The 25,070-nt window shown below is 39.9% G+C and overlaps 1 protein-coding gene across 2 annotated transcripts in view; it reads left to right on the forward strand.

The window, feature by feature from the left end:
* The window catches only part of zc3hc1 (zinc finger, C3HC-type containing 1), a 70,800-nt gene that overhangs the window by 23,061 nt on the left and 22,669 nt on the right, over positions 1–25,070 (forward strand). For both annotated transcript variants that reach the window (XM_062994613.1, XM_062994614.1), the window contains exons 3-6: positions 389–539; positions 623–706; positions 789–916; positions 4,941–5,074. In XM_062994613.1, the coding sequence (XP_062850683.1) occupies positions 389–539; positions 623–706; positions 789–916; positions 4,941–5,074 (497 nt within the window). The remainder of the gene's footprint in view (positions 1–388; positions 540–622; positions 707–788; positions 917–4,940; positions 5,075–25,070) is intronic.

Below are 25,070 nucleotides of genomic sequence, written 5' to 3' on the forward strand. Positions count from 1 at the left end.
CCAATAATTCTTGAAATCTTAAGTTGTTTTAAATTTGTGCACTTTCAAACACCAGAGGTATGTCTATGTTGACAAACTAGTCGTTCAAAATGTAGATGTTTCACTGGCTTTTTTTTATATCACATCAAAGAGTTAAGTCTAATACCAGGAGAGATTTGTATCTGGCTGGTAATTTGTGATTATAAAATGACTGCTATCACTGGTAATAATTATCTGTGCCATCATACACATTTGCAAATAGTTCATAATATGAAGGCCTTGACCAGCAGAAATTGTAACACAACAGTGTTTAGTTCTTACATAATATGTTTAGTGGTTAATGTTTAGCGTGTGGTTTTTCACCTTTTTCTTTGCTTTATGTTTGTAAATTTTTTCTTAACTTCAAAACTGTTTGAAATGGACTGGAAAGCCATGTGTTCTTTCACCATTAATTTGTGCTCAGTATGGTTGGATAAATATTGACTGTGACATGCTCATGTGCTGCAGTTGTCAGATGTTCCTTTGTGCAACCATTAAACCAACACTGGACTTGAAGAAATGTAAGTAACCAAAAGCCACTTCATCATGTCTAGTATGTGTTCACCTGGCAAACTTGCAAAACTTTGGCTTGTTTGTTTTTAAGATAAAGAACGAATTTTGGAGTTGAAAAGGCAGCTCAAGACTCAGCATAAGGAATTTTGTTCATGGCCGGATTTTCCATGCCCTGGTAATAAGACATTTATGTTTATGACATATGATGTGCATTTCTTTTATTTATATTACATTAGTGGTGTGTTTTTCCTTTTTAGACAGGTTCTGCACAATTTCAATCACTGAGCCCGAAGAACTTTTCAATGACTTTCTAAAGCGTTTCAACAGTCTTTGTCTCTTTCGTCATGAACTACCTACCATAAAGTCGGAACAACTGAAAGTTATGGTGAGAATTTTCATACACTTAAAGTTCTAAATTTTCTTATTATCTAATCCAGTAAAAACTGATTATAGAAGGCAACATTGTAAATTTTTTCATCTGGTCCAATCTTAATAAAAGCCCGTACTCTTGTCTGCACTAAAGGAACAAGTACAAACTTTATTTCAAGAAAAGCTGAGACACTTTCTAAAACTGCAGTAAAATTTTAATTTGTTAATTCACAGGAACCTTTATTTAACAGACAAAAGGACAAATGAATGATTTTCATTGTTTTCAATTACCTTATTTGTTAAACAGAACGTTTTGTAAAACACAGTAAAAAGAATGATCTTTGATTTGTTAATTCTCTCAAATTAAGAGATTTAAACTAATAGAAGTAGAAAGAAATATTTCCAATGTTTACACTGATCAATTTCATTGCATTTTTCATTTGACTTTATAATGGTTTCGGAACTGAAAACATCAATTGTTGCAGTTTTGCAAGTGCATTTTTTGTTAATTCTTGCTTAATATGATACTTCAGCTGCTCAACAGTCTGGATAGTCCTTTTTGTCTTAGAATGTGGCTGCATTTCTGCATAGAATTCATGTATGGCTTTGTGTAATAGGCTTTCAGGTTGCATTTTTTGATGCAACAGTGGACTGTCTTGACTGTGACAGTGGTTTTTTGAAGTTCTTCTGAACCAATCTGGCTTTATTTATAGCATGACAGTTTTCATGCAATGTTTAAGAGATTAAGATTATAGGTCATGTACATTCTAAAGTGGTTTCCGCTTTGCTCTACACAGATTTATCCAGATTCCCTGATTTAAAAAAAAATATTATGTATAGTGGATGGTGAAAGACTAAAGTTTTTTCAGTCTTCCATTAAGAAATGTTTTTTTCAACTGATCGGCAATTCTCTCATGAAGTTAGGCACAAAGTGGTGAGCCATAACAGTGGTTGCTTGCACAGACTTTGGTGGATCCACTTTTTATACACAATCATGATTTCCTCACTTTTTACCAACTCACCTTCTTATTGTGGAATGCTGTAACTTGAGTGTTCTATAAACGTCTGACTCCTCTTTGCCTCTGTTCCAAATTTTTTGGAGTGTGTTGTAGGTATCAAATTCAAAATCTGTTTTTATTTACAAAATTCAACAAAGTTGACCATTAAAAACACTTTCATTAAAAGCTTTTCTTTCTACTTTTGTCAGTTAAATAAAGATAATTACAAATCACAGATACTTTTTACTGCATTGTACACAATGTCCCAACTTTTCTTTGAAATAGGGTTTGTAAATTCTAGTTTTTCACTTAAACTTAAACTTGTCCACTTAATTAAAATATCCTGTGTGAAATATGTTACCTGAGACTTCTTTTTGTATATTTCTTATTAAATTCTACACACATTACCATAATACCTTTTAAGGTGAAGGGGTAGAATTTGTCTGATTGGTGTATGTCATTCACCATTTACAAAACCTTATTATAATCTTCAACTCTAACTGTTTTTGTAACATATAGGACTGTCACAATGTACAACCCCAGCAAACCCCAGTGTGAAGTTAAAAGGGAGTGCTTACTTAATGTTTAAAGCTGTTGGACTTACCTAATTAAAAGAAAACATGCTCCAACATGAGAGTTGTCAGCTGAAACAATGGAAATGATAATGAAACCTCTTTAATAATTAAACCTACATAGAATGTGACAAATGACATTGGTTGTGTCCAGTCAGCTGTTTGTAAAATGTTATGCTAGTTTGAACAAAATGGGAGGGTTCTAAAAGAATAACATTCAGGACAACATCCGGGTAGACAAAATATGCATCAGAATAGAAAACTCAAAGCAAAGCAATATGCCTTAAATATAGAAAATGCACAAGAAAAATTAAAAGCAAATGGGTAAAAAAAAACAGAAGTCAATGTTTGTGAACGAACTGTAAGAAACTGGCTGATTCAAATGAGATTTACATATAGAAAAGCCAAATGAAAACCAGTGCTAACATCTGTACAAGAAGGCTGCATTCTAATGAAACAGAGATGAAGAAAATGAATTATGATATGGGGTTGCATGTCAAGTCAAGGGTCAGGGTAGTCATTATGTCAACAGGTCAGTGCATAGATGTACAAGTTGGACAGTTCTTATTCTTTTCTGATGCATTGATGATTTTATCTTGTCACAAAGAAAAACAATTTAAAGCTTTTCTTCAGGAAAGGCATAAAATTCACCGACATGGGCAGCAAACTCAAGCCAATTACAAATTGTGGAATTTTTAAATAATTGGTCTTTGACAGGGCTCCATTGTGCCCAGTCAGTGAAACAATATTTACCGAAAAACATGTGCCACACAAAACCCACAAAAATAATTAGTAGGAGAAGCCCCTCTGTCACTTAATTTTGACATTATTTGGTACATGTGTTTAATGTTACAACTATTTGTGTTGAAACTGTAGAGAGTGAAAACTTACCTATACTCAAATTTGTTTGATTTGTGGGACACCTAGTGTGCTTAGGTATTGACCCTATGAATAAAGCTTTTAATAAAACATGTATAAATATACACTGCCTGGCCAAAAAAAAGGTCACACACTCTAATATTTCGTTGGACCGCCTTTAGCTTTGATTACGGCACGCATTCGCTGTGGCATTGTTTCCACAAGCTTCTGCAATGTCACAACATTTTTTTCTGTCCAGAGTTGTATAAATTTTTCCCCAAGATCTTGTATTGATGATGGGAGATTTGGACCACTGCGCAAAGTCTTCTCCAGCTCATCCCAAAGATTCTCAATGGGGTTCAGGTCTGGACTCTGTGGTGGCCAATCCATGTGTGAAAATGATGTCTCATGCTCCCTAAACCACTCTTTCACAATTTGAGCCTGATGAATCCTGGCATTGTCTTCTTGGAATATGCCCGTGCCATCAGGGAAGAAAAAATCCATTGATGGAATAACCTGGTCGTTCAGTATATTCACGTAGTCAGCTGACCTCATTCTTTGGGCACATAACGTTGCTGAACCTAGACCTGACCAACTGCAGCAACCCCAGATCATCGCACTGCCCCCACAGGCTTGTACGGTAGGCACTAGGCATGATGGGTGCATCACTTCAGCCGCCTCTCTTCTTACCCTGATGCGCCCATCACTCTGGGACAGGGTAAATCTGGACTCATCAGACCACATGACCTTTTTCCATTGCTCCAGAGTCCAATCTTTATGCTCCCTAGCAAATTGAAGCCGTTTTTGCCGATTAGCCTCACTGACAAGTGGTTTTCTTAAGGCTACATAGCTGTTTAGTCCCAATCCCTTGAGTTCCCTTCGCATTGTGCGTGTGGAAATGCTCTTACTTTCACTATTAAACATATCCCTGAGTTCTACTGTAGTTTTTCTATCATTTGATTTCACCAAACGTTTAAGTGATCACCGATCACGATCATTCAAGATTTTTTTCCAACCACATTCCTTCCTCGAAGATGATGTTCCCCACTGTCCTTCCACTTTTTAATAATGCGTTGGACAGTTCTTAACCCGATTTTAATAGTTTCAGCAATCTCCTTAGATGTTTTCTCTGCTTGATGCATGCCAATAATTTGACCCTTTTGAAACAGATTAACATCTTTTCCACGACCACAGGATGTCTTTCGACATGGTTGTTTAACAAATGAGAAGCTACTCACTGCATCAGTTAGGGTTAAATAACTTGTTGCCAGCTGAAACATAATCACCCATGTAGTAATTATCCAATGGGAGGCTTTTACCTATTTGCTTAGTTAAATCCAGGTGGTGACCTTTTTTTTGGCCAGGCAGTGTATTATTGAATTTTTTTTTTTTAGATTTAGTTTAAATATGCACATTAGAGTAAATTATATATTTAAAACATAGACATACTGGGTCTACACAAAAACAAAGAAACTGGGTCATGGTCATTACAGAAGAAAAGGTTAGTAATGACAATTTAAATAATGTTTTGTAGCTTAGGATGTCTTAAAAAAAGTGACTTGTTTGTTAGGCTAATTTTTTAAAAATGTTTTTAATCTGTCTATTTGTGTAGGCACTTACTAATGATGTAATTAGCTGTTTGCTTCAGTTAATTAAAAATGTGAATTTGACACCAGAGGACCAATCAGATACACTAAACATAAAGATGACTGCTTGTACACTGGCCTTGTGTGGTTGGACTGCAAGGTAAGTAGACACATTAAACATCTGGAATCATTATACTTGAAGTATATACATATTTTGTCTTAAAACTTTCCAAATCGGGGTGTATTCAATTATTTTAGCCCTTACTGTTGTCTTTGCAATCTCACTCCTGTCCTAATCATGCAAGAAATTTCAGCTGCTCAGTTACAACCCCAAATCAGAAAAAGTTGGGACAGTATGGAAAATGCAAATAAAATAAAAATGCAGTGTTTCTTACATTTACTTTGACTTTTATTTGATTGCAGACAGTTTGAACTCAAAATATTTCATGTTTTGTCTGCTCAACTTCATTTCATTTGTTAATAAATATCCATTCCTGAATTTCAGGTCTGCAACACATTCCAAAAAAGTTGGGACGGGGGCAATTTAGGGCTACTAATGAGGTGAAAAAACTAAATAATGATGTGATTCCCAACAGGTGATGTAAACAGGTGATTGTAATCATGGTTTGGTACAAAAGCAGCATGCAGGAAAGGCTGAGTCTTTGATGAGCAAAGATGATTAGAGGATCTCCAGGTTGTCAACAAATGTGGGAGTAAATTATTGAAATGTTTAAAAACAATATACCTCAAAGAAAGATTGGAAGGGATTTCCATATTTCTCCTCTACAGCACATATCATTAAACGATTCAAGAAAACGGGAAGAATTTCAGTGTGTAAATGTCAAGGGCACAAACTTGACTGAACACCTGTGATCTTCAAACCCTCAGACGGCACTGCATCAAGAACTGCTGCTCAACAATAGCTGATATAACCACATGGGCAAGGGAATACTTTGACAAACCTTTGTAAAGTACTACAATACGGAGTTACATGCACATATGCCACTTAAAACTTAACTGTGCAAAAAAGAAGTTAACCATGTCCATAAGCGGCGTCGACTTCTCTGGGCTTGGAGGCATCTAGGATAGACCATCACACAGTGGAAATGTGTATTGTGGTCACACGAATCAGCATTCCAGGTCTTTTTTGGAAAAAAAGATGCTGTGTGCTCCGGACCAAAGACAAAAAGAACCATTCAGACTGTTATCAGCAACAAGTCCAAAAGCCAGGGTCTGTCATGGTATGGGGTTGTGTCAGTGCCATTGGCAAAGGTAATTTACACTTCTGTGATGGCAGCATTAATGCAGAAAAGTACATTGGTACCTTGGAGCAACATATGCTGCCTTTAAGTCGCCATCTTTTCCAGGGACGCCCATGCATTTTTCAACAAGACAATGCAAAACCACATGCTGCACACATTATAAAGGCATGGCTGCAGAAGAAGAGGGTACGGGTACTGGACTGGACTGCCTGCAGTCCTGACCTGTCCCCAATAGAGAATGTGTAGAGGATTTTGAAACAAAAAATGTGACAACGACGACCCCGTACTGTTTCACATCTTATAACGTGTTTGCAGGAAGAATGGGACAAAGTAAAACCTGAAACACTAAATTGCTTGGTATCCTCTGTGCCAAAATGTGTTTTAAGTGTGATGAAAAGGAATGGCAACATTACAACCAGTTGCTCTCCAACCTTGGAGTAACTGGTTCGGCATGGCAATGAATGGCCTCCTATCAGGTGACATGGAGGGGATATATATCCCTTCCATGCACTTTCTCAACCGGTGTTCCTCAGGGCTCTGTACTTGGACCACTTCTATTCTCTATCTACACCCGCTCTCTGGGTAAGGTCATAGCCTCCCATGGCTTCTCTTATCACTCCTATGCAGATGATACCCAGCTCATTCTGTCATTTCCTTCTTCAGACACACAAGTCTCAGCTCACATCTCAGCATGTCTGCGAGATATCTCACAATGAATGTCAGCTCATCATCTAAAACTTAATCCCAGCAAGACAGAGCTGTTACTCATTCCTGGAGATCAATCTCCAACCCAGGACCTAGTCATCTCTCTTGATGACTCCCAGATCAGACCATCTGATAATGTAAGAAGCCTTGATGTTGTCCTGGATAACCAGCTGACCTTCTCTCCTTATGTAGCCAACATGACAAGATCGTGCCGGTTCCTCCTCTACAACATCAGAAAGATTCGGCCATTTCTCTCCATGAAAGCTACTCAGATTCTTGTCCAGTCACTTGAAATCTTACGGTTGGACTACTGCAACTCCCTCCTGGCAGGTGGTCCTATGTCAACTATTACACCCTTGCAGCTCATTCAAAATGCAGTTGCTCACCTGGTTTTTAACCAGCCTAAACAATGCAGAACAGAACAGATTTTTAAGAGAGAATCTGCAGAACAGGAACTTCTCTACGGCTCGGGTGCTCGATTATTTTCCAGGTTTTTTTTTTCTAAAAATAACCCCACTGCTGCGTTTTCTTCACTGGCTTCCTGTAGCTGCATGCATTTAGTTTAAAACACTGATGCTTGCCTACAAAGCCAAAAATGGACCAGCCCCAAGTTACCTTCGAGGTCTAATCAAACCCCACTCTGTACCATGCAACCTCCGAGCGACTAATCTTGCCCGACTTGATCCTCCACCCAGGACCCGAGGAAGACGAGCATCAAGGCTCGTCTCTGTACTTGGACCCAAGTGGTGGAACAAACTTCCTTTGTCTGTCCGAACATCTGAGTTTCTTGCTGTCTTTAAAAAATGATTAAAACCCCACCTCTTTACTAAGCACTTAAGCTGACTTGTACTCACCTAATTACTAACGCTCTTTATTCTTATTCATTTCTTGCAAAAAAAAAAAAAAAAAAAAAAAAAAAAAAAAACACCTTTGGTTCTAACAGGGTTTCAACAGATTTGTGTTCTTGGATTGTTTTTTTACTTAAACTAGAGTAAGGTAATGTTCACTATGGAAGCACTTCTGTAAGTCGCTCTGGAAAAGAGCATCTGCTAAATGCCGAAAATGTAAATGCTTTACTGTCCCAACTTTTTTTGGAATGTGTTGCAGGCCTAAAATGCAGGAATGGATGTTTATTAACAAATGAAATAAAGTTGACCAGACAAAACATGAAATATCTTCATAAATAGGTTCATACTGTCTGCAATAAAATAAAGGTCAAATTAAATGTAAGAAACTCTATTTTTTTATTATTTGCATTTTTCTTACTGTCCCAACTTTTTCTGATTTGGGGTTGTATAAAAATTGAAACTGTAACAGTGGTGGTTCCTAAACTGTGTAATGTGTAACTTGCACATGCATGAAGACTATTAATTCTCTGAAAGTCTTTATAAAAGAAGTGTTTAATTACTTCAGCAAGATGATGCATGTTGGTATATTACAACATGTGTTTGTAGTAAGAGACTGTATGTGCTAAACTGACCAGTCTGCAGTCCAGACCCATTTGTTCTTGAAAAAGTATGCTTTATTATATAGCACATGTGACAACAGAGACCCCCGACTGTTAAGCAGCTAAATTGTTTGATTACAGAAACAATTGGAAAATAACAATGCACAGTGCATCACTTCAGCCACCTCTCTTCTTACCCTGATGCGCCCATCACTCTGGAACAGGGTAAATCTGGACTCATCAGACCACATGACCTTTTTCCATTGCTCCAGAGTCCAATCTTTATGTTCCCTAGCAAATTGAAGCCGTTTTTGCCGATTAACCTCACTGACAAGTGGTTTTCTTAAGGCTACACAGCTGTTTAGTCCCAATCCCTTGAGTTCCCTTCGCATTGTGCGTTACTTTCACTATTAAACATATCATTTTAATGACATTTCTACTACTACTACTACATATCCCTACTGTAGTTTTTCTACCATTTGATTTCACCAAACGTTGAAGTGATCGCCGATTACGATCATTCAAGATTTTTTTCCAACCACATTCCTTCCTCGAAGATGATGTTTCCCCACTGTCCATCCACTTCTTAATAATGCGTTGGACAGTTCTTAACCCGATTTTAATAGTTTCAGCAATCTCCTTAGATGTTTTCTCTGCTTGATGCATGCCAATAATTTGACCCTTTTGAAACAGATTAACATCTTTTCCACGACCACAGGATGTCTTTCGACATGGTTGTTTAACAAATGAGAAGCTACTCACTGGATCAGTTAGGCTTAAATAACTTGTTGCCAGCTAAAACATAATCACCCATGTAGTAATTATCCAGTGGGAGGCTTTTACCTATTTGCTTAGTTAAATCCAGGTGGTGACCTTTTTTTTGGCGTGTGTGTGTGTATATGTGTGTATATACTGTATATATATATATATATATATATATATATATACAGTGTATCACAAAAGTGAGTACACCCCTCACATTTCTGCAGATATTTAAGTATATCTTTTCATGGGACAACACTGACAAAATGACACTTTGACACAATGAAAAGTAGTCTGTGTGCAGCTTATGTAACAGTGTAAATTTATTCTTCCCTCAAAGTAACTCAATATACAGCCATTAATGTCTAAACCACCGGCAACAAAAGTGAGTACACCCCTAAGAGACTACACCCCTAAATGTCCAAATTGAGCACTGCTTGTCATTTTCCCTCCAAAATGTCATGTGACTCGTTAGTGTTACTAGGTCTCAGGTGTGCATAGGGAGCAGGTGTGTTCAATTTAGTAGTACAGCTCTCACACTCTCTCATACTGGTCACTGAAAGTTCCAACATGGCACCTCATGGCAAAGAACTCTCTGAGGATCTTAAAAGACGAATTGTTGCGCTACATGAAGATGGCCAAGGCTACAAGAAGATTGCCAACACCCTGAAACTGAGCTGCAGCACAGTGGCCAAGATCATCCAGCGTTTTAAAAGAACAGGGTCCACTCAGAACAGACCTCGCGTTGGTCGTCCAAAGAAGCTGAGTGCACGTGCTCAGCGTCACATCCAACTGCTGTCTTTGAAAGATAGGCGCAGGAGTGCTGTCAGCATTGCTGCAGAGATTGAAAAAGTGGGGGGTCAGCCTGTCAGTGCTCAGACCATACGCCGCACACTACATCAAATTGGTCTGCATGGCTGTCACCCCAGAAGGAAGCCTCTTCTGAAGTCTCTACACAAGAAAGCCCGCAAACAGTTTGCTGAAGACATGTCAACAAAGGACATGGATTACTGGAACCATGTCCTATGGTCTGATGAGACCAAGATTAATTTATTTGGTTCAGATGGTCTCAAGCATGTGTGGCGGCAATCAGGTGAGGAGTACAAAGATAAGTGTGTCATGCCTACAGTCAAGCATGGTGGTGGGAATGCCATGGTCTGGGGCTGCATGAGTGCAGCAGGTGTTGGGGAGTTACATTTCATTGAGGGACACATGAACTCCAATATGTACTGTGAAATACTGAAGCAGAGCATGATCCCCTCCCTCCGGAAACTGGGTCGCAGGGCAGTGTTCCAGCATGATAATGACCCCAAACACACCTCTAAGACAACCACTGCTTTATTGAAGAGGCTGAGGGTAAAGGTGATGGACTGGCCAAGCATGTCTCCAGACCTAAACCCAATAGAACATCTTTGGGGCATCCTCAAGCGGAAGGTGGAGGAGCGCAAAGTCTCGAATATCCGCCAGCTCCGTGATGTCGTCATGGAGGAGTGGAAAAGCATTCCAGTGGCAACCTGTGAAGCTCTGGTAAACTCCATGCCCAGGAGAGTTAAGGCAGTTCTGGGAAATAATGGTGGCCACACAAAATATTGACACTTCAGGAACTTTCACTAAGGGGTGTACTCACTTTTGTTGCCGGTGGTTTAGACATTAATGGCTGTATATTGAGTTATTTTGAGGGAAGAATAAATTTACACTGTTATATAAGCTGCACACAGACTACTTTTCATTGTGTCAAAGTGTCATTTTGTCAGTGTTGTCCCATGAAAAGGTATACTTAAATATCTGCAGAAATGTGAGGGGTGTACTCACTTTTGTGATACACTGTATATATATATATATATATATATATATATATATACACACACACAGTGTATCACAAAAGTGAGTACACCCCTCACATTTCTGCAAATATTTTATTATATCTTTTCATGGAACAACACTATAGACATGAAACTTGGATATAACTTAGAGTAGTCAGTGTGCAGCTTGTATAGCAGTGTAGATTTACTGTCTTCTGAAAATAACTCAACACACAGCCATTAATGTCTAAATGGCTGGCAACATAAGTGAGTACACCCCACAGTGAACATGTCCAAATTGTGCCCAAAGTGTCAATATTTTGTGTGACCACCATTATTATCCAGCACTGCCTTAACCCTCCTGGGCATGGAATTCACCAGAGCTGCACAGGTTGCTACTGGAATCCTCTTCCACTCCTCCATGATGACATCACGGAGCTGGTGGATGTTAGACACCTTGAACTCCTCCACCTTCCACTTGAGGATGTGCCACAGGTGCTCAATTGGGTTTAGTCCATCACCTTTACCTTCAGCTTCCTCAGCAAGGCAGTTGTCATCTTGGAGGTTGTGTTTGGGGTCGTTATCCTGTTGGAAAACTGCCATGAGGCCCAGTTTTCGAAGGGAGGGGATCATGCTCTGTTTCAGAATGTCACAGTACATGTTGGAATTCATGTTTCCCTCAATGAACTGCAGCTCCCCAGTGCCAGCAACACTCATGCAGCCCAAGACCATGATGCTACCACCACCATGCTTGACTGTAGGCAAGATACAGTTGTCTTGGTACTTCTCACCAGGGCGCCGCCACACATGCTGGACACCATCTGAGCCAAACAAGTTTATCTTGGTCTCGTCAGACCACAGGGCATTCCAGTAATCCATGTTCTTGGACTGCTTGTCTTCAGCAAACTGTTTGCGGGCTTTCTTGTGCGTCAGCTTCCTTCTGGGATGACGACCATGCAGACCGAGTTGATGCAGTGTGCGGCGTATGGTCTGAGCACTGACAGGCTGACCTCCCACGTCTTCAACCTCTGCAGCAATGCTGGCAGCACTCATGTGTCTATTTTTTAAAGCCAACCTCTGGATATGACGCCGAACACGTAAACTTAACTTCTTTGGTCGACCCTGGTGAAGCCTGTTCCGAGTGGAACCTGTCCTGGAAAACCGCTGTATGACCTTGGCCACCATGCTGTAGCTCAGTTTCAGGGTGTTAGCAATCTTCATATAACCTAGGCCATCTTTGTGGAGAGCAACAATTCTATTTCTCACATCCTCAGAGAGTTCTTTGCCATGAGGTGCCATGTTGAATATCCAGTGGCCAGTATGAGAGAATTGTACCCAAAACACCAAATTTAACAGCCCTGCTCCCCATTTACACCTGGGACCTTGACACATGACACCAGGGAGGGACAACGACACATTTGGGCACAATTTGGACATGTTCACTGTGGGGTGTACTCACTTATGTTGCCAGCTATTTAGACATTAATGGCTGTGTGTTGAGTTATTTTCAGAAGACAGTAAATCTACACTGCTATACAAGCTGTACACTGACTACTCTAAGTTATATCCAAGTATCATGTCTATAGTGTTGTCCCATGAAAAGATATAATGAAATATTTGCAGAAATGTGAGGGGTGTACTCACTTTTGTGATATATATATATATACATACATAAAGTGGGGAAAATAAGTATTTGATCCCCTGCTGATTTTGTAACTTTACCCTCTTAGAAAGACTTGAACAGTCTATAATTTTTATGGAAGGTTTATTTTAACAGAGAGAGACAGAATATCAACAAAAAATCCAGAAAAAAACTTTAAATAAAGGTTATACATTAATTTGTATTTAATTAAGGGAAATAAGTATTTGATCCCCTACCAACCAGCAAGAATTCTGACCCCCACAGACCGGTTATGTGCACATGAGGCACACAAATTAGTCCTGTCCCTGTATAAAACACTCCTGTCATAGAATCAGTTTCTTCCGTTCAAATCTCTCGACCACCATGGGCAAGACCAAAGAGCTATCAAAGGACGTCAGGGACAAGATTGTAGACCTGCACAAGGCTGGAATGGGCTACAAGACCATCAGCAAGAAGCTTGGTGAGAAAGAGACCACTGTTGGTGCGATAATTCGAAAATGGAAGAAATACAAGATCACAGCCCTCGCTCTGGAGCTCCATGCAAGGTCTCACCTGGTGGGGTAAGAATGATTCTGAGAAAGGTGAGGTCAGCCCAGAATTACACGGGAGGAGCAGAGAAATGCTGGATATGACCCCAAGAACACCATCCCCACTGGGCATTTCTCTGCCTCCAAACACGGCGAGTGGAGTTGATGCCAAAGAGCTCAATTTTGGTCTCATCTGACCATATCACATTCTCCCAAGCTTTCTCTGAATCATTCAGGTGTTCATTGGCAAACTTCAGACAGGCCTGTACATGAGCCTTCTTGAGCAAAGGGACTTTGCGGGCACTGCAGGATCTCAATCCATTACGGCGAAGTCTGTTACTAAAGCAATAAGCCACGAGAGGCCGTGCGTTACTGTGATTTTAGCACGGGGATGACGTTTTTGGCACAACGCGAAGCGGAGTGCCTAAAACTTCTTTCCCCGTGCTAAAATCTTAACAGTAACGTACGGTCTCGAGTGGCTTATTGCTTTTATAAAACGGCGGTCAACATAAAATACAATAAATACAAAAATTTTTAATCATAAATGTATTTATTGTGTATAAACTTACAATAAAGCATTCTTCCGCGACGCAAGGTAGTCCGATTAACAGTGTTGCTAGGCAACATGAGGGCGAAAATAACTTTAATTTTTTTATTCAGTGGCGTATTAATATGGAATGATGTGAGGTGGTCCTAGGTGTGCGTTTATCGGGGATTTTACAACGGCTTCGAACGCAGCTCAGCCAATCAGATTTTAGGACCGGAACTATCCGTTTTATAATAATGGTTTTCTTGGTGACTGTGCTCCCAGCTCCCTTGAGATCATTGACAAGCTCCTCCCGTGTAATTCTGGGCTGACCTCACCTTTCTCAAAATCATTCTTACCCCACGAGGTGAGATCTTGCATGGAGCTCCAGAGCGAGGGCGATTGACTGTGATCTTGTATTTCTTCCATTTTCGAATTATCGCACCAACAGTGGTCTCTGTCTCACCAAGCTTCTTGCTGATGGTCTTGTAGCCCATGTGTTACGTACAGGTCAGGAAATCACTATTAGACTAGTTAACAAAGATCGTGTCCCAGGCAAACAAATGTTTCTCATATATTGTTGCATGCAGAAACCAAATATTTCAGAACAGTCTCAACAGCAAATAATCTGTCACTCAGGTGGATCCCTAGCCTTTGTAGTCATACAATGACTGGTGTGACAGCCAGTGGTAGTTCTGTGGTCACTAGATGCTGTTGTAGTGTTAACCTCCCCACAACTGTCCTCTAAATCTGTGGTTTTAAACTAAAAACAAACAAAACAAACACACACACAAAATGCATTTAGAAAATGTTGGTGTTTAGCCCATTGCCAAACCATGAAAACTATATGCTACAATTGCCATATAAACATACTGCTTATATTATTTTTAAATAATTTACCGGAAATGGTCTAATGTACACTGCCTTTGATGTAAATATCTTGTGAATCATAAAGCCATTTCGTTTCTGGCCCTCATGCAACTTTGGTGAAACCAGTTTCTTTCCACATGCCATCAAAAGTTCAATACTGAAAACACAAAAATTAAATTTAGTTTCAAAACCAGTCTATAGCAATTCACCCAGTACAATCAAATATTTAGAGAAGAGTTACTCAAAAGAGCTTTGTCTCAATCTATAATGAATTACATAACTTTTCTGTAATAAAAGGAATATAACAAACTTTAATAGTGCAAGTGACTAAGTTAGAATGACCACTGAGACAGATTTTGAAATGTTAGACGGTAAGTCTGTAGCTTTCCATGTGCAGCAGCTTGTTTATGATTGCGTATATAAAATGAATCTATATATTTTATTTTACTTATCAAGATAACCTACATAGGGAAGAGTCTATGTAAGTAGGTATACTAAGTGATGTTACAGAATACCCACAGTGTGGTGTGAGACAGCTCATGCAGTTAGCCATCAGAATGAGAAATAAAAACATGTAGCTGTTTTAGTGATTGTTTTTTTCTAAAAAGAAATCAAATCTTTTAGTTCCATGTAATTCGACCTAAAAAAAAATCTAATGTAGTGACACACCAATGTGGAGCAACTACAGCCATCAAAACGATAAAGTAAATTTATTTATTGTTCTTTAAGAAAGCTTCCAAACCAGAGTTTCTTATAAATTTGCTTTATGAGAACTCACTTACTCATTTTGGCATTACTAGAACGTTTAAAAGTGTAATTTGCAGACGGTCCCTTAAAAAGACGACTATTCATTAAATATCCCAATCTAAAACCAAATCTAGCACAAGCTAAATGAATCGTTTCATCATATTGAGTGAACTCACCTCTTCCCTGACTCTAAAGCCTCTGTTCTCTGTTGTTGAGTCTGATATCGAGGTCGCATCACTTGGATGATGATTCGGACATAAAGCTTCACCGCATTTCTTCCTCAGCGGCCGCGTTTAGACTCCTGTGGGCAGGGGCGATTTAATGCACGGGCTTACCTGGGCTTCAGCCCAGGGGCCTCGAATAATTGAGGGCCCCGGATTGGCTGTTTTATTTGTTATTTATTTTGTTAGTTATTTTGGTTAATAAGAACGGGGACGCTTACAAACCAATGATTTTGTAAATCATTTACACGTTATTCATGTTTCTGACTGTTGATTGGCCAGATGAACTCTAACGAGCTGCTGTAATTCTGATTGGTGGTTTCAGTTAAGCAACGGGAACCAGAGCCGTAGATAGAGAGAGTTGCGACACTCCTTGATCTCGCCGCTACGCGGTCACGTGGTTCATGTAACCCTCAATAGTTCCAAACAAACCCGGCGCTGTCATGTTCTCAAATGGGACAGGCAGCAGTAAATGAAATATTAAACGGCAAATAATAAACATTTGTACAATTTCTGGGTATTTTCAACTGCGTTTACATTTACTGCATCTGCTTTAATGTCAATTTGGTATATAAAGTGGAAGATTGATGTTTATAATGACTTGTTAATAGGTCGTTCTTGTTAACACACAGTACATTATATTAGCATACATTACATAATGCGATATCCTTAAGTAGTAGAGACAATATACAGTATAGACATTAAAGTTTTTTATGTTTTGTTTTTTGCATAAACTAATCTCCCTTCACTTTCCTGAGGATTCATAATAATAATCATTTTTGCTAAACACTAAGTCATGTGCTGGATTCATAAGGTTTACCTGCACTGAATGAACAGATTGATAAACACATTACCGTACCAAAAACATTATAGTGCAGGTACATGAAAAAGCATTCATTCATCTCTTATTTCATGAGTGATTAATAATTGATTCCTACATGTAATACATTAATGAATTCATTATGAATATGCACTAGTTCATTTTGTCTAATGTAAGTGGTGGACAAGGTAGACAAACCATGTAGTTGAGTTAAAGTAGAGATATCCAAGGTAACATATTACTCCAGTAAAAGTAGTAGTAAAAGTAAAAATACTCTTTACCTCCACTAAAGTACTAAACTAAATTTACCTTCAAATGTACTTAAGTATGAAAGTAAAAGTATAATGATTTATTGTGGTTCTAATGTTTTATGATCATTTCTGTAACAAGACTCTTGATTAATCAACTCATTTTAGGTGAAAAGACTCGTGTGTCATTAATTAAGCTTAACTGACTAAGCTAAATTGGGTTATACCTATTAATTAAGATAAACATGTAACATTTAGTGCTGAGCAAATGCTAAACAATAACAGTATTAAGTATATTAATGACATTAAATTCATAATTTTTTTAAAACAAAGCAACATACAGCTAAAAATGTTTGATAAGTAGTGGAAATGAATGGGGCTCTATGGGTTGTTTGGAACTATACAGAGCTCCACAACCCGGAAGCTGGGCAGAAAAAATGTCCCGCCCCCTTTCCAACGGTTCCCTATGGGAGTGTCGCCACTCTGTTCTCTCTACCGCTCTGACGGGAACGTTAGAGCTAGTATGTGAGTGACATTCAGCTCAGCCAATCAGACGTGTGTTCGGACGTTCTGTTAGTAGTGATGGGAATTTCGGCTCCTTTTAGAGAGCCGGTTCTTTTGGCTCTGCTCACTAAAAAGAGCCGGCTCTTTCGGCTCCCAAGTGGCTCCTTAGATTTTTTTTGTTGCTTAAATTAATTTATTACCAAATTACATGTAAAATGAATTACTAATGTAAAAAAACATTGTATCAAATGTTAATTATTTAAATGGATTTATTTATATACTCAACATGGAACAGAGTGCTCCAACAATAAATTATAAAATACAAAAACAAAGACCCATCTCAATTAGACAAAAAGATCTGATTGTGTATATTATTTGTAAATTTGCATCTAGAGTGGGACGGCACGGTGGCTAAGTGGTTGGCACTGTTGCCTCATGGCAAGAAGGTCCTGGGTTCGATCCCCAGGTGAAGAGCCCGGGTCCTTTCTGTGTGGAGTTTGAATGTTCTCCCCGTGTCTGCGTGGGTTTCCTCCGGGTGCTCCGGTTTCCTCCCACAGTCCAAAGACATGCAAGTGAGGTGAATGTTCCTGTCATGAATGTAACCAAAGTGTAAAACGTGACTTTAAAATCCTAATAAACAAAACAAAATAAACAAGCATCTAGAGTGAAACAACACATTAACGAAGCATCACTCACACTCAACAAAATATAAATGAAAATGTGCAAAAGAAAAAGCAGCATCCAGGTGACAGTATTTGTAAGTATTTAGTGAAGATTAGCATTCAGAAAAACCAAGGAGCTCATCTTTGATGGGTTGATCCTGTTTCTCTTTTCTGTTATGGAGGGACTGAGCACCTGAGCATTTCACTCACCTATCACAGTTCTCCCTCCCTCCTGTTCGTGTGCACGCTGTCTCTCTCTCTCTCTCTCTGTGTGCGAGAGAGAGAGAGAGAGAGAGACACGGACGGACGGACGGACGAATCGGCTCACAATCAGGAGCCGGATCCCGTCGTTCACTTTAAAGAGCCGGCTCTTAGAGCCGAATCGTTCCACTAGCAGTAAGTTTTGTATATGACACTCGCCTTATGGTCCCAGCATTGAAGTTCGGGTTCTGGAACTAGGCAGTCTAAAGTGCTGTAACACTCACTGAAGTCCTGACTAAACAGTTAAAGTGACTCTACCCTGTCGTGTGCTTTTATTTCCACACCTCAACCACCGCACAGCAAAAGACCCATGCATCCCCACCGGACAGCGGCTAGATGAGCCGACCCTCTACGGTAGCAAGTGGCTAATGCTAGCGGTAAAGTGCTGCGATAGCGGAAGTAAAAACACGAGGATATTTTCGTTAAGTAAAATATAAAAATAACTAAAAGACAATGAAATATTAGAATACATGTAATCACAATACACAGTGGGTGCCCAGCAAGGGATTTGGGGAATCTGTGTAACCTGCTTAACGTTACTAGACCTATATACAGGGGTTGGACAAAATAACTGAAACACCTGGTTTTAGACCACAATAATTTATTAGTATGGTGTAGGGCCTCCTTTTGCGGCCAATACAGCGTCAATTCGTCTTGGAAATGACATACAAGTCCTGCACAGTGGTCAGAGGGATTTTAAGCCATTCTTCTTGCAGGATAGTGGCCAGGTCACTACGTGATGCTGGTGGAGGAAAACGTTTCCTGACTCGCTTCTCCAAAACACCCCAAAGTGGCTCAATAATATTTAGATCTGGTGACTGTGCAGGCCATGGGAGATGTTCAACTTCACTTTCATGTTCATCAAACCAATCTTTCACCAGTCTTGCTGTGTGTATTGGTGCATTGTCATCCTGATACACGGCACCGCCATTGGATGCACATGGTCCTCCAGAATGGTTCGGTAGTCCTTGGCAGTGACGCGCCCATCTAGCACAAGTATTGGGCCAAGGGAATGCCATGATATGGCAGCCCAAACCATCACTGATCCACCCCCATGCTTCACTCTGGGCATGCAACAGTCTGGGTGGTACGCTTCTTTGGGGCTTCTCCACACCGTAACTCTCCCGGATGTGGGGAAAACAGTAAAGGTGGACTCATCAGAGAATAATACATGTTTCACATTGTCCACAGCCCAAGATTTGCGCTCCTTGCACCATTGAAACCGACGTTTGGCATTGGCACGAGTGACCAAAGGTTTGGCTATAGCAGCCCGGCCGTGTATATTGACCCTGTGGAGCTCCCGACGGACAGTTCTGGTGGAAACAGGAGAGTCGAGGTGCACATTTAATTCTGCCGTGATTTGGGCAGCCGTGGTTTTATGTTTTTTGGATACAATCCGGGTTAGCACCCGAACATCCCTTTCAGACAGCTTCCTCTTGCGTCCACAGTTAATCCTGTTGGATGTGGTTTGTCCTTCTTGGTGGTATGCTGACATTACCCTGGATACCGTGGCTCTTGATACATCACAAAGACTTGCTGTCTTGGTCACAGATGCGCCAGCAAGACGTGCACCAACAATTTGTCCTCTTTTGAACTCTGGTATGTCACCCATAATGTTGTGTGCATTGCAATATTTTGAGCAAAACTGTGCTCTTACCCTGCTAATTGAACCTTCACACTCTGCTCTTACTGGTGCAATGTGCAATTAATGAAGATTGGCCACCAGACTGGTCCAATTTAGCCATGAAACCCCCCACACTAAAATGACAGGTGTTTCAGTTATTTTGTCCAACCCCTGTATATATATATATATGTGTGTATATATATATATATATATATATATATATATATATATATATATATATATATATATATATATATTAGGGCTGTCGAAGTTAACGCGATAATAACGCATTAACGCGATTTCAATTTAACGCGATAAAAAAAAATAGTGCCGTTAACGCAAATTCTAGTTCATGTTGAAACTTGACTGGTAGAACAAACGTTTTAATGTCGGACTTGCCACCGTTTTTCATTTGCGGTTTGTTATCATAATGTAACCGAGCGTTGTAGGGATGTACTTGCTTAATAAATAAATAAATAAATACACGCTATATTCACAAGTTGTCGGGAGCAGAATACTTTTTTTTTTTTACTTATTCTGTTACGGTACCAAATACCGGAAAGCTGAGTCAAGCACGTTAGTCCATGAACTATGGAAGCCCAAAAGGGTCAAAACACACTCACTTCGTGTAGAAACGTCCATCAAACCATTGTCACAATACAACCACAGAAAAGTCTGTTACAATAACTACGCCTTATCCCACCTAAAGCACCGCTGATCTACAATGTTTGCTGATGGAGAAATTTTAACCTACAATCTGACATTTACTGCCTAGTATGTGAGTGAATAAAACTCCCTTACAGTTTTCTCTTGTCCCAGCAGTTTTTAACATAAGTGCATATAGCATAAAATGTGTTCACCATTTTAATGTTAACATTTCACTTTAAAATCCTTGTTTTCTATAACATTTACACAGATTTTTTTTTATGCGATTAATCGCGATTAACTATATAAAATTCTGAGATTAATCGCGATTAAATTTTTTAATCGTTTGACAGCCCTAATATATATATATATATATATATATATATATATATATATATATATATATATATATATATATATATATATATATATATATATATACACACACACACACGCAGTGTATCACAAAAGTGAGTACACCCCTCACATTTCTGCAAATATTTCATTATATCTTTTCATGGGACAACACTATAGAAATAAAACTTGGATATAACTTGGAGTAGTCAGTGTACAGCTTGTATAGCAGTGTAGATTTACTGTCTTCTGAAAATAACTCAACATTAATGTCTAAATGGCTGGCAACATAAGTGAGTACACCCCACAGTGAACATGTCCAAATTGTGCCCAAAGTGTCAATATTTTGTGTGACCACCATTATTATCCAGCACTGCCTTAACCCTCCTGGGCATGGAATTCACCAGAGCTGCACAGGTTGCTACTGGAATCCTCTTCCACTCCTCCATGATGACATCACGGAGCTGGTGGATGTTAGACACCTTGAACTCCTCCACCTTCCACTTCAGGATGCGCCATAGGTGCTCAATTGGGTTTAGTCCATCACCTTTACCTTCAGCTTCCTCAGCAAGGCAGTTGTCACCTTGGAGGTTGTGTTTGGGGTCATTATCCTGTTGGAAAACTGCCATGAGGCCCAGTTTTCGAAGGGAGGGGATCATGCTCTGTTTCAGAATGCCATAGTACATGTTGGAATTCATGTTTCCCTCAATGAACTGCAGCTCTCCAGTGCCAGCAACACTCATGCAGCCCAAGACCATGATGCTACTACCACCATGCTTGACTGTAGGCAAGATACAGTTGTCTTGGTACTTCTCACCAGGGCGCCACCACACATGCTGGACACCATCTGAGCCAAACAAGTTTATCTTGGTCTCGTCAGACCACAGGGCATTCCAGTAATCCATGATCTTGGACTGCTTGTCTTCAGCAAACTGTTTGCGGGCTTTCTTGTGCGTCAGCTTCCTTCTGGGATGACGACCATGCAGACCGAGTTGATGCAGTGTGCGGCGTATGGTCTGAGCACTGACAGGCTGACCTCCCACGTCTTCAACCTCTGCAGCAATGCTGGCAGCACTCATGTGTCTATTTTTTAAAGCCAACCTCTGGATATGACGCCGAACATGTGGACTCAACTTCTTTGGTCGACCCTGGCGAAGCCTGTTCCGAGTGGAACCTGTCCTGGAAAACCGCTGTATGACCTTGGCCACCATGCTGTAGCGCAGTTTCAGGGTGTTAGCAATCTTCTTATAGCCCAGGCCATCTTTGTGGAGAGCAACAATTCTATTTTTCACATCCTCAGAGAGTTCTTTGCCATGAGGTGCCATGTTGAATATCCAGTGGCCAGTATGAGAGAATTGTACCCAAAACACCAAATTTAACAGCCCTGCTCCCCATTTACACCTGGGACCTTGACACATGACACCAGGGAGGGACAACGACACATTTGGGCACAATTTGGACATGTTCACTGTGGGGTGTACTCACTTATGTTGCCAGCCATTTAGACATTAATGGCTGTGTGTTGAGTTATTTTCAGAAGACAGTAAATCTACACTGCTATACAAGCTGTACACTGACTACTCTAAGTTATATCCAAGTTTCATGTCTATAGTGTTGTCCCATGAAAAGATATAATGAAATATTTGCAGAAATGTGAGGGGTGTACTCACTTTTGTGATACACTGTATATATAGGTCTAGTAACGTTAAGCAGGTTACACGGGGGGGGGGGAATTATCTTTTGCACTGGGGCCCATGAGCTCCTAGTTATGCCACTGAACTCTGTTGTCTTGCATTGTGTACTGATTTTATGAAAACTATACGTGGGGGCCCACAACCAGCCGTAGCCCCTGGGCCCACAACCAGCCGTAGCCCCTGGGCCCACAGGCAGGTTAAATCGCCTCTACCTGTGGGTGGCTGTCGGGTTTGAATCCACATTTCTGACATTGATGTGGCAGCGGTGGAAAAGTTTAAAATGTTGTTTAACAGGCCGATGGCTCCATTGATTCACTCTCGGTCCACTATCCTCTCCTATCAGTAATAATGAGGAAGGCGGGACATGTCCGTGAAATCACGCGTCTTCTACCAATCAGGTCCTGATAATTTAATATTATTTCTGTTTCAATCAAACTCGTTTCCGTTTCAATCAAACTCTCTCACACATACAACTACTCTTATTCACATGTCCTATCATTCTGTCTTGCATTCACTGTCATTTTGTTCCTTAAACATGATTATTTGCATTCACATACACTATTTATTACGCTTACCAATGCTATTATTCTGTTTTGCATATAATAATATTCTCTCATACATACAGTAGATCTTTGTTTTACATACAGTATTAACGTCCCTTACATAGACTGCCAAACTTTTAGACATACATTTACTATTATTCTCTGTTACACAGATTATCATGGAAGCACATAATACGTGTTTAAGTAGCTATAGTTATTTGTGCAAGAGACAATAGCGCTGTGTGTATGAGAGTATGATAGTAAATAAAAAAGTGTGATTATAGTTGTAAGAGGGTATAGTAGTATATGTGAAAGAGTATAGTAATTAATGTATGAGAGTATGATAGTGCTTGTATGAAGGTGACCTATAGTAGTGTTTGTGTAAGAGTATAGTGGTGTAAGTGTGAGCAAGAATGAATTATCTCTCAACAGCCTCTCATACATATAGATAGATATATATACACACGCATGTTTTTACCAATGGACATATACACATCTAGATACAAAAATACAGGTGTGGGTTTTAATGAACTTCAAAGAAAGAAAGTTATTGCACTGTCCCTATAAATTGCACATTATTGACTAAGATGCAAAGTTTTGAGAATTTAGTGTTTTTATGGTGGAGCGTTAAAAGCTTTTCAGGAGTCTGGAAGTGCTGGCCTTTGTTTGGCCACATTATTTAGTCACATTGAGTTGCCATTATGGATTTCACACATGTTGGATCAGCCAGCAATTTAAATTTTTTACTTGATTTTTGGTGTGATTTTAAATCCAGTTCTCGACGGTTAAAGATTTTGGTTTACATTGACTGTTGTTACGTAATTTTGTTCTTAACAAATTGCACAATTTATACCGGTAAAGCTTTGCAGCTTGAATCTTTTGTTCATCAAGATCCAATTTGTGATTTATGTGTTCACTTACAGTGTATCCGAAAAGTATTCACAGAACTTCACTTTTTCACATTTTGTTATGTTACAGTCTTATTCCAAAATGGATTAAATTCATTGTTCCCTCAAAATTCTACACACACACAATACCCCATGATGACAAAGTGAAAAAAGTTTGTTTGTAATTTTTGCAAATGTATTAAAAATAAAACACAAAAATATAACGTACAAAAGTATTCACAACCTTTGCCATGACACTCAAAATTGAGCTCAGGTGCATCCTGTTTCCACTGGTCATCCTTCAGATGTTTTTACAACTTTATTGGAGTCCACCTGTGGTAAATTCAGTTGATTGGACATGATTTGGAAAGGCACACACCTGTTTATATAAGTAGACAGTGCATGTCAGAGCACAAACTAAGCCATGAAGTCCAAGGAATTGTCTGTAGACCTTTGAGACAGGATTGTATCGAGGCACAGATCTGGGGAAAGGTACAGAAACATTTCTGCAGCATTGTAGATACCACTGAGCACAGTGGCCTCCATCATCCGTAAATGGAAGAAGTTTGGAACCACCAGGATTCTCCCCAGAGCTGGTGACCCGGCCAATCTGAGCGATCGGGGTAGAAGGGCCTTAGTCATGGAGGTGACCAAGAACCCCGATGGTCACTCTGATAGAGCTCCAACATTGCTCTGTGGAGAGAGGAAAACCTTCCAGAAGGACAACTATTTCTGCAGCACTCCACCAATCAGGCCTGTATGGTAAAGTGGCCAGACGGAAGCCACTCCTCAGTTAAAGGCACTTGTCAGCCCGTCTGGAGTTTGCCAAAAGGCACCTGAAGGACTCTCAGACCATGAGAAACAAAATTCTCTGATCTGATGAACTGGGAGACTAGTCAGGGTTGAGGGGAAGATGACTGCAGCAATGTACAGAGACATCCTTGATGATAACCTGCTCCATAGCGCTCTGGACCTCAGACTGGGGTGAAGGTTCAACAGGACAACGACCCTAAGCACACAGCCAAGATAACAAAAGAGGGACAACTCTGTGAATGTGCTTGAGTGGCCCAGCCAGAGCCCAGACTTAAACCTGATTGAACATCTCTGGGGAGATCTGAAAATGGCTGTGCACCGACGCTCCCCACACAGCCTGACTAAGCTTGAGAGGTTCTGCAAAGAAGAATGGGAGAAACTGCCCATAAATAAGTGTGCCAAGCCTGTAGCATCATACTCAAAAAGACTTGAGGCTGTAATTGCTGCCAAAGGTGCTTCAACAAAGTATTGAGCAAAGGCTGTGAATACCTACACCGATCAGCCATAACATTAAAACCACCTCCTTGTTTCTACACTCACTGTTCATTTTATCAGCTCCACTTACCATATAGAAGCACTTTGTAGCTCTAC

This window comes from Trichomycterus rosablanca, chromosome 1 (assembly GCF_030014385.1).
Source record: "Trichomycterus rosablanca isolate fTriRos1 chromosome 1, fTriRos1.hap1, whole genome shotgun sequence".
Classification (NCBI taxonomy): Eukaryota; Metazoa; Chordata; class Actinopteri; order Siluriformes; family Trichomycteridae; genus Trichomycterus; species Trichomycterus rosablanca.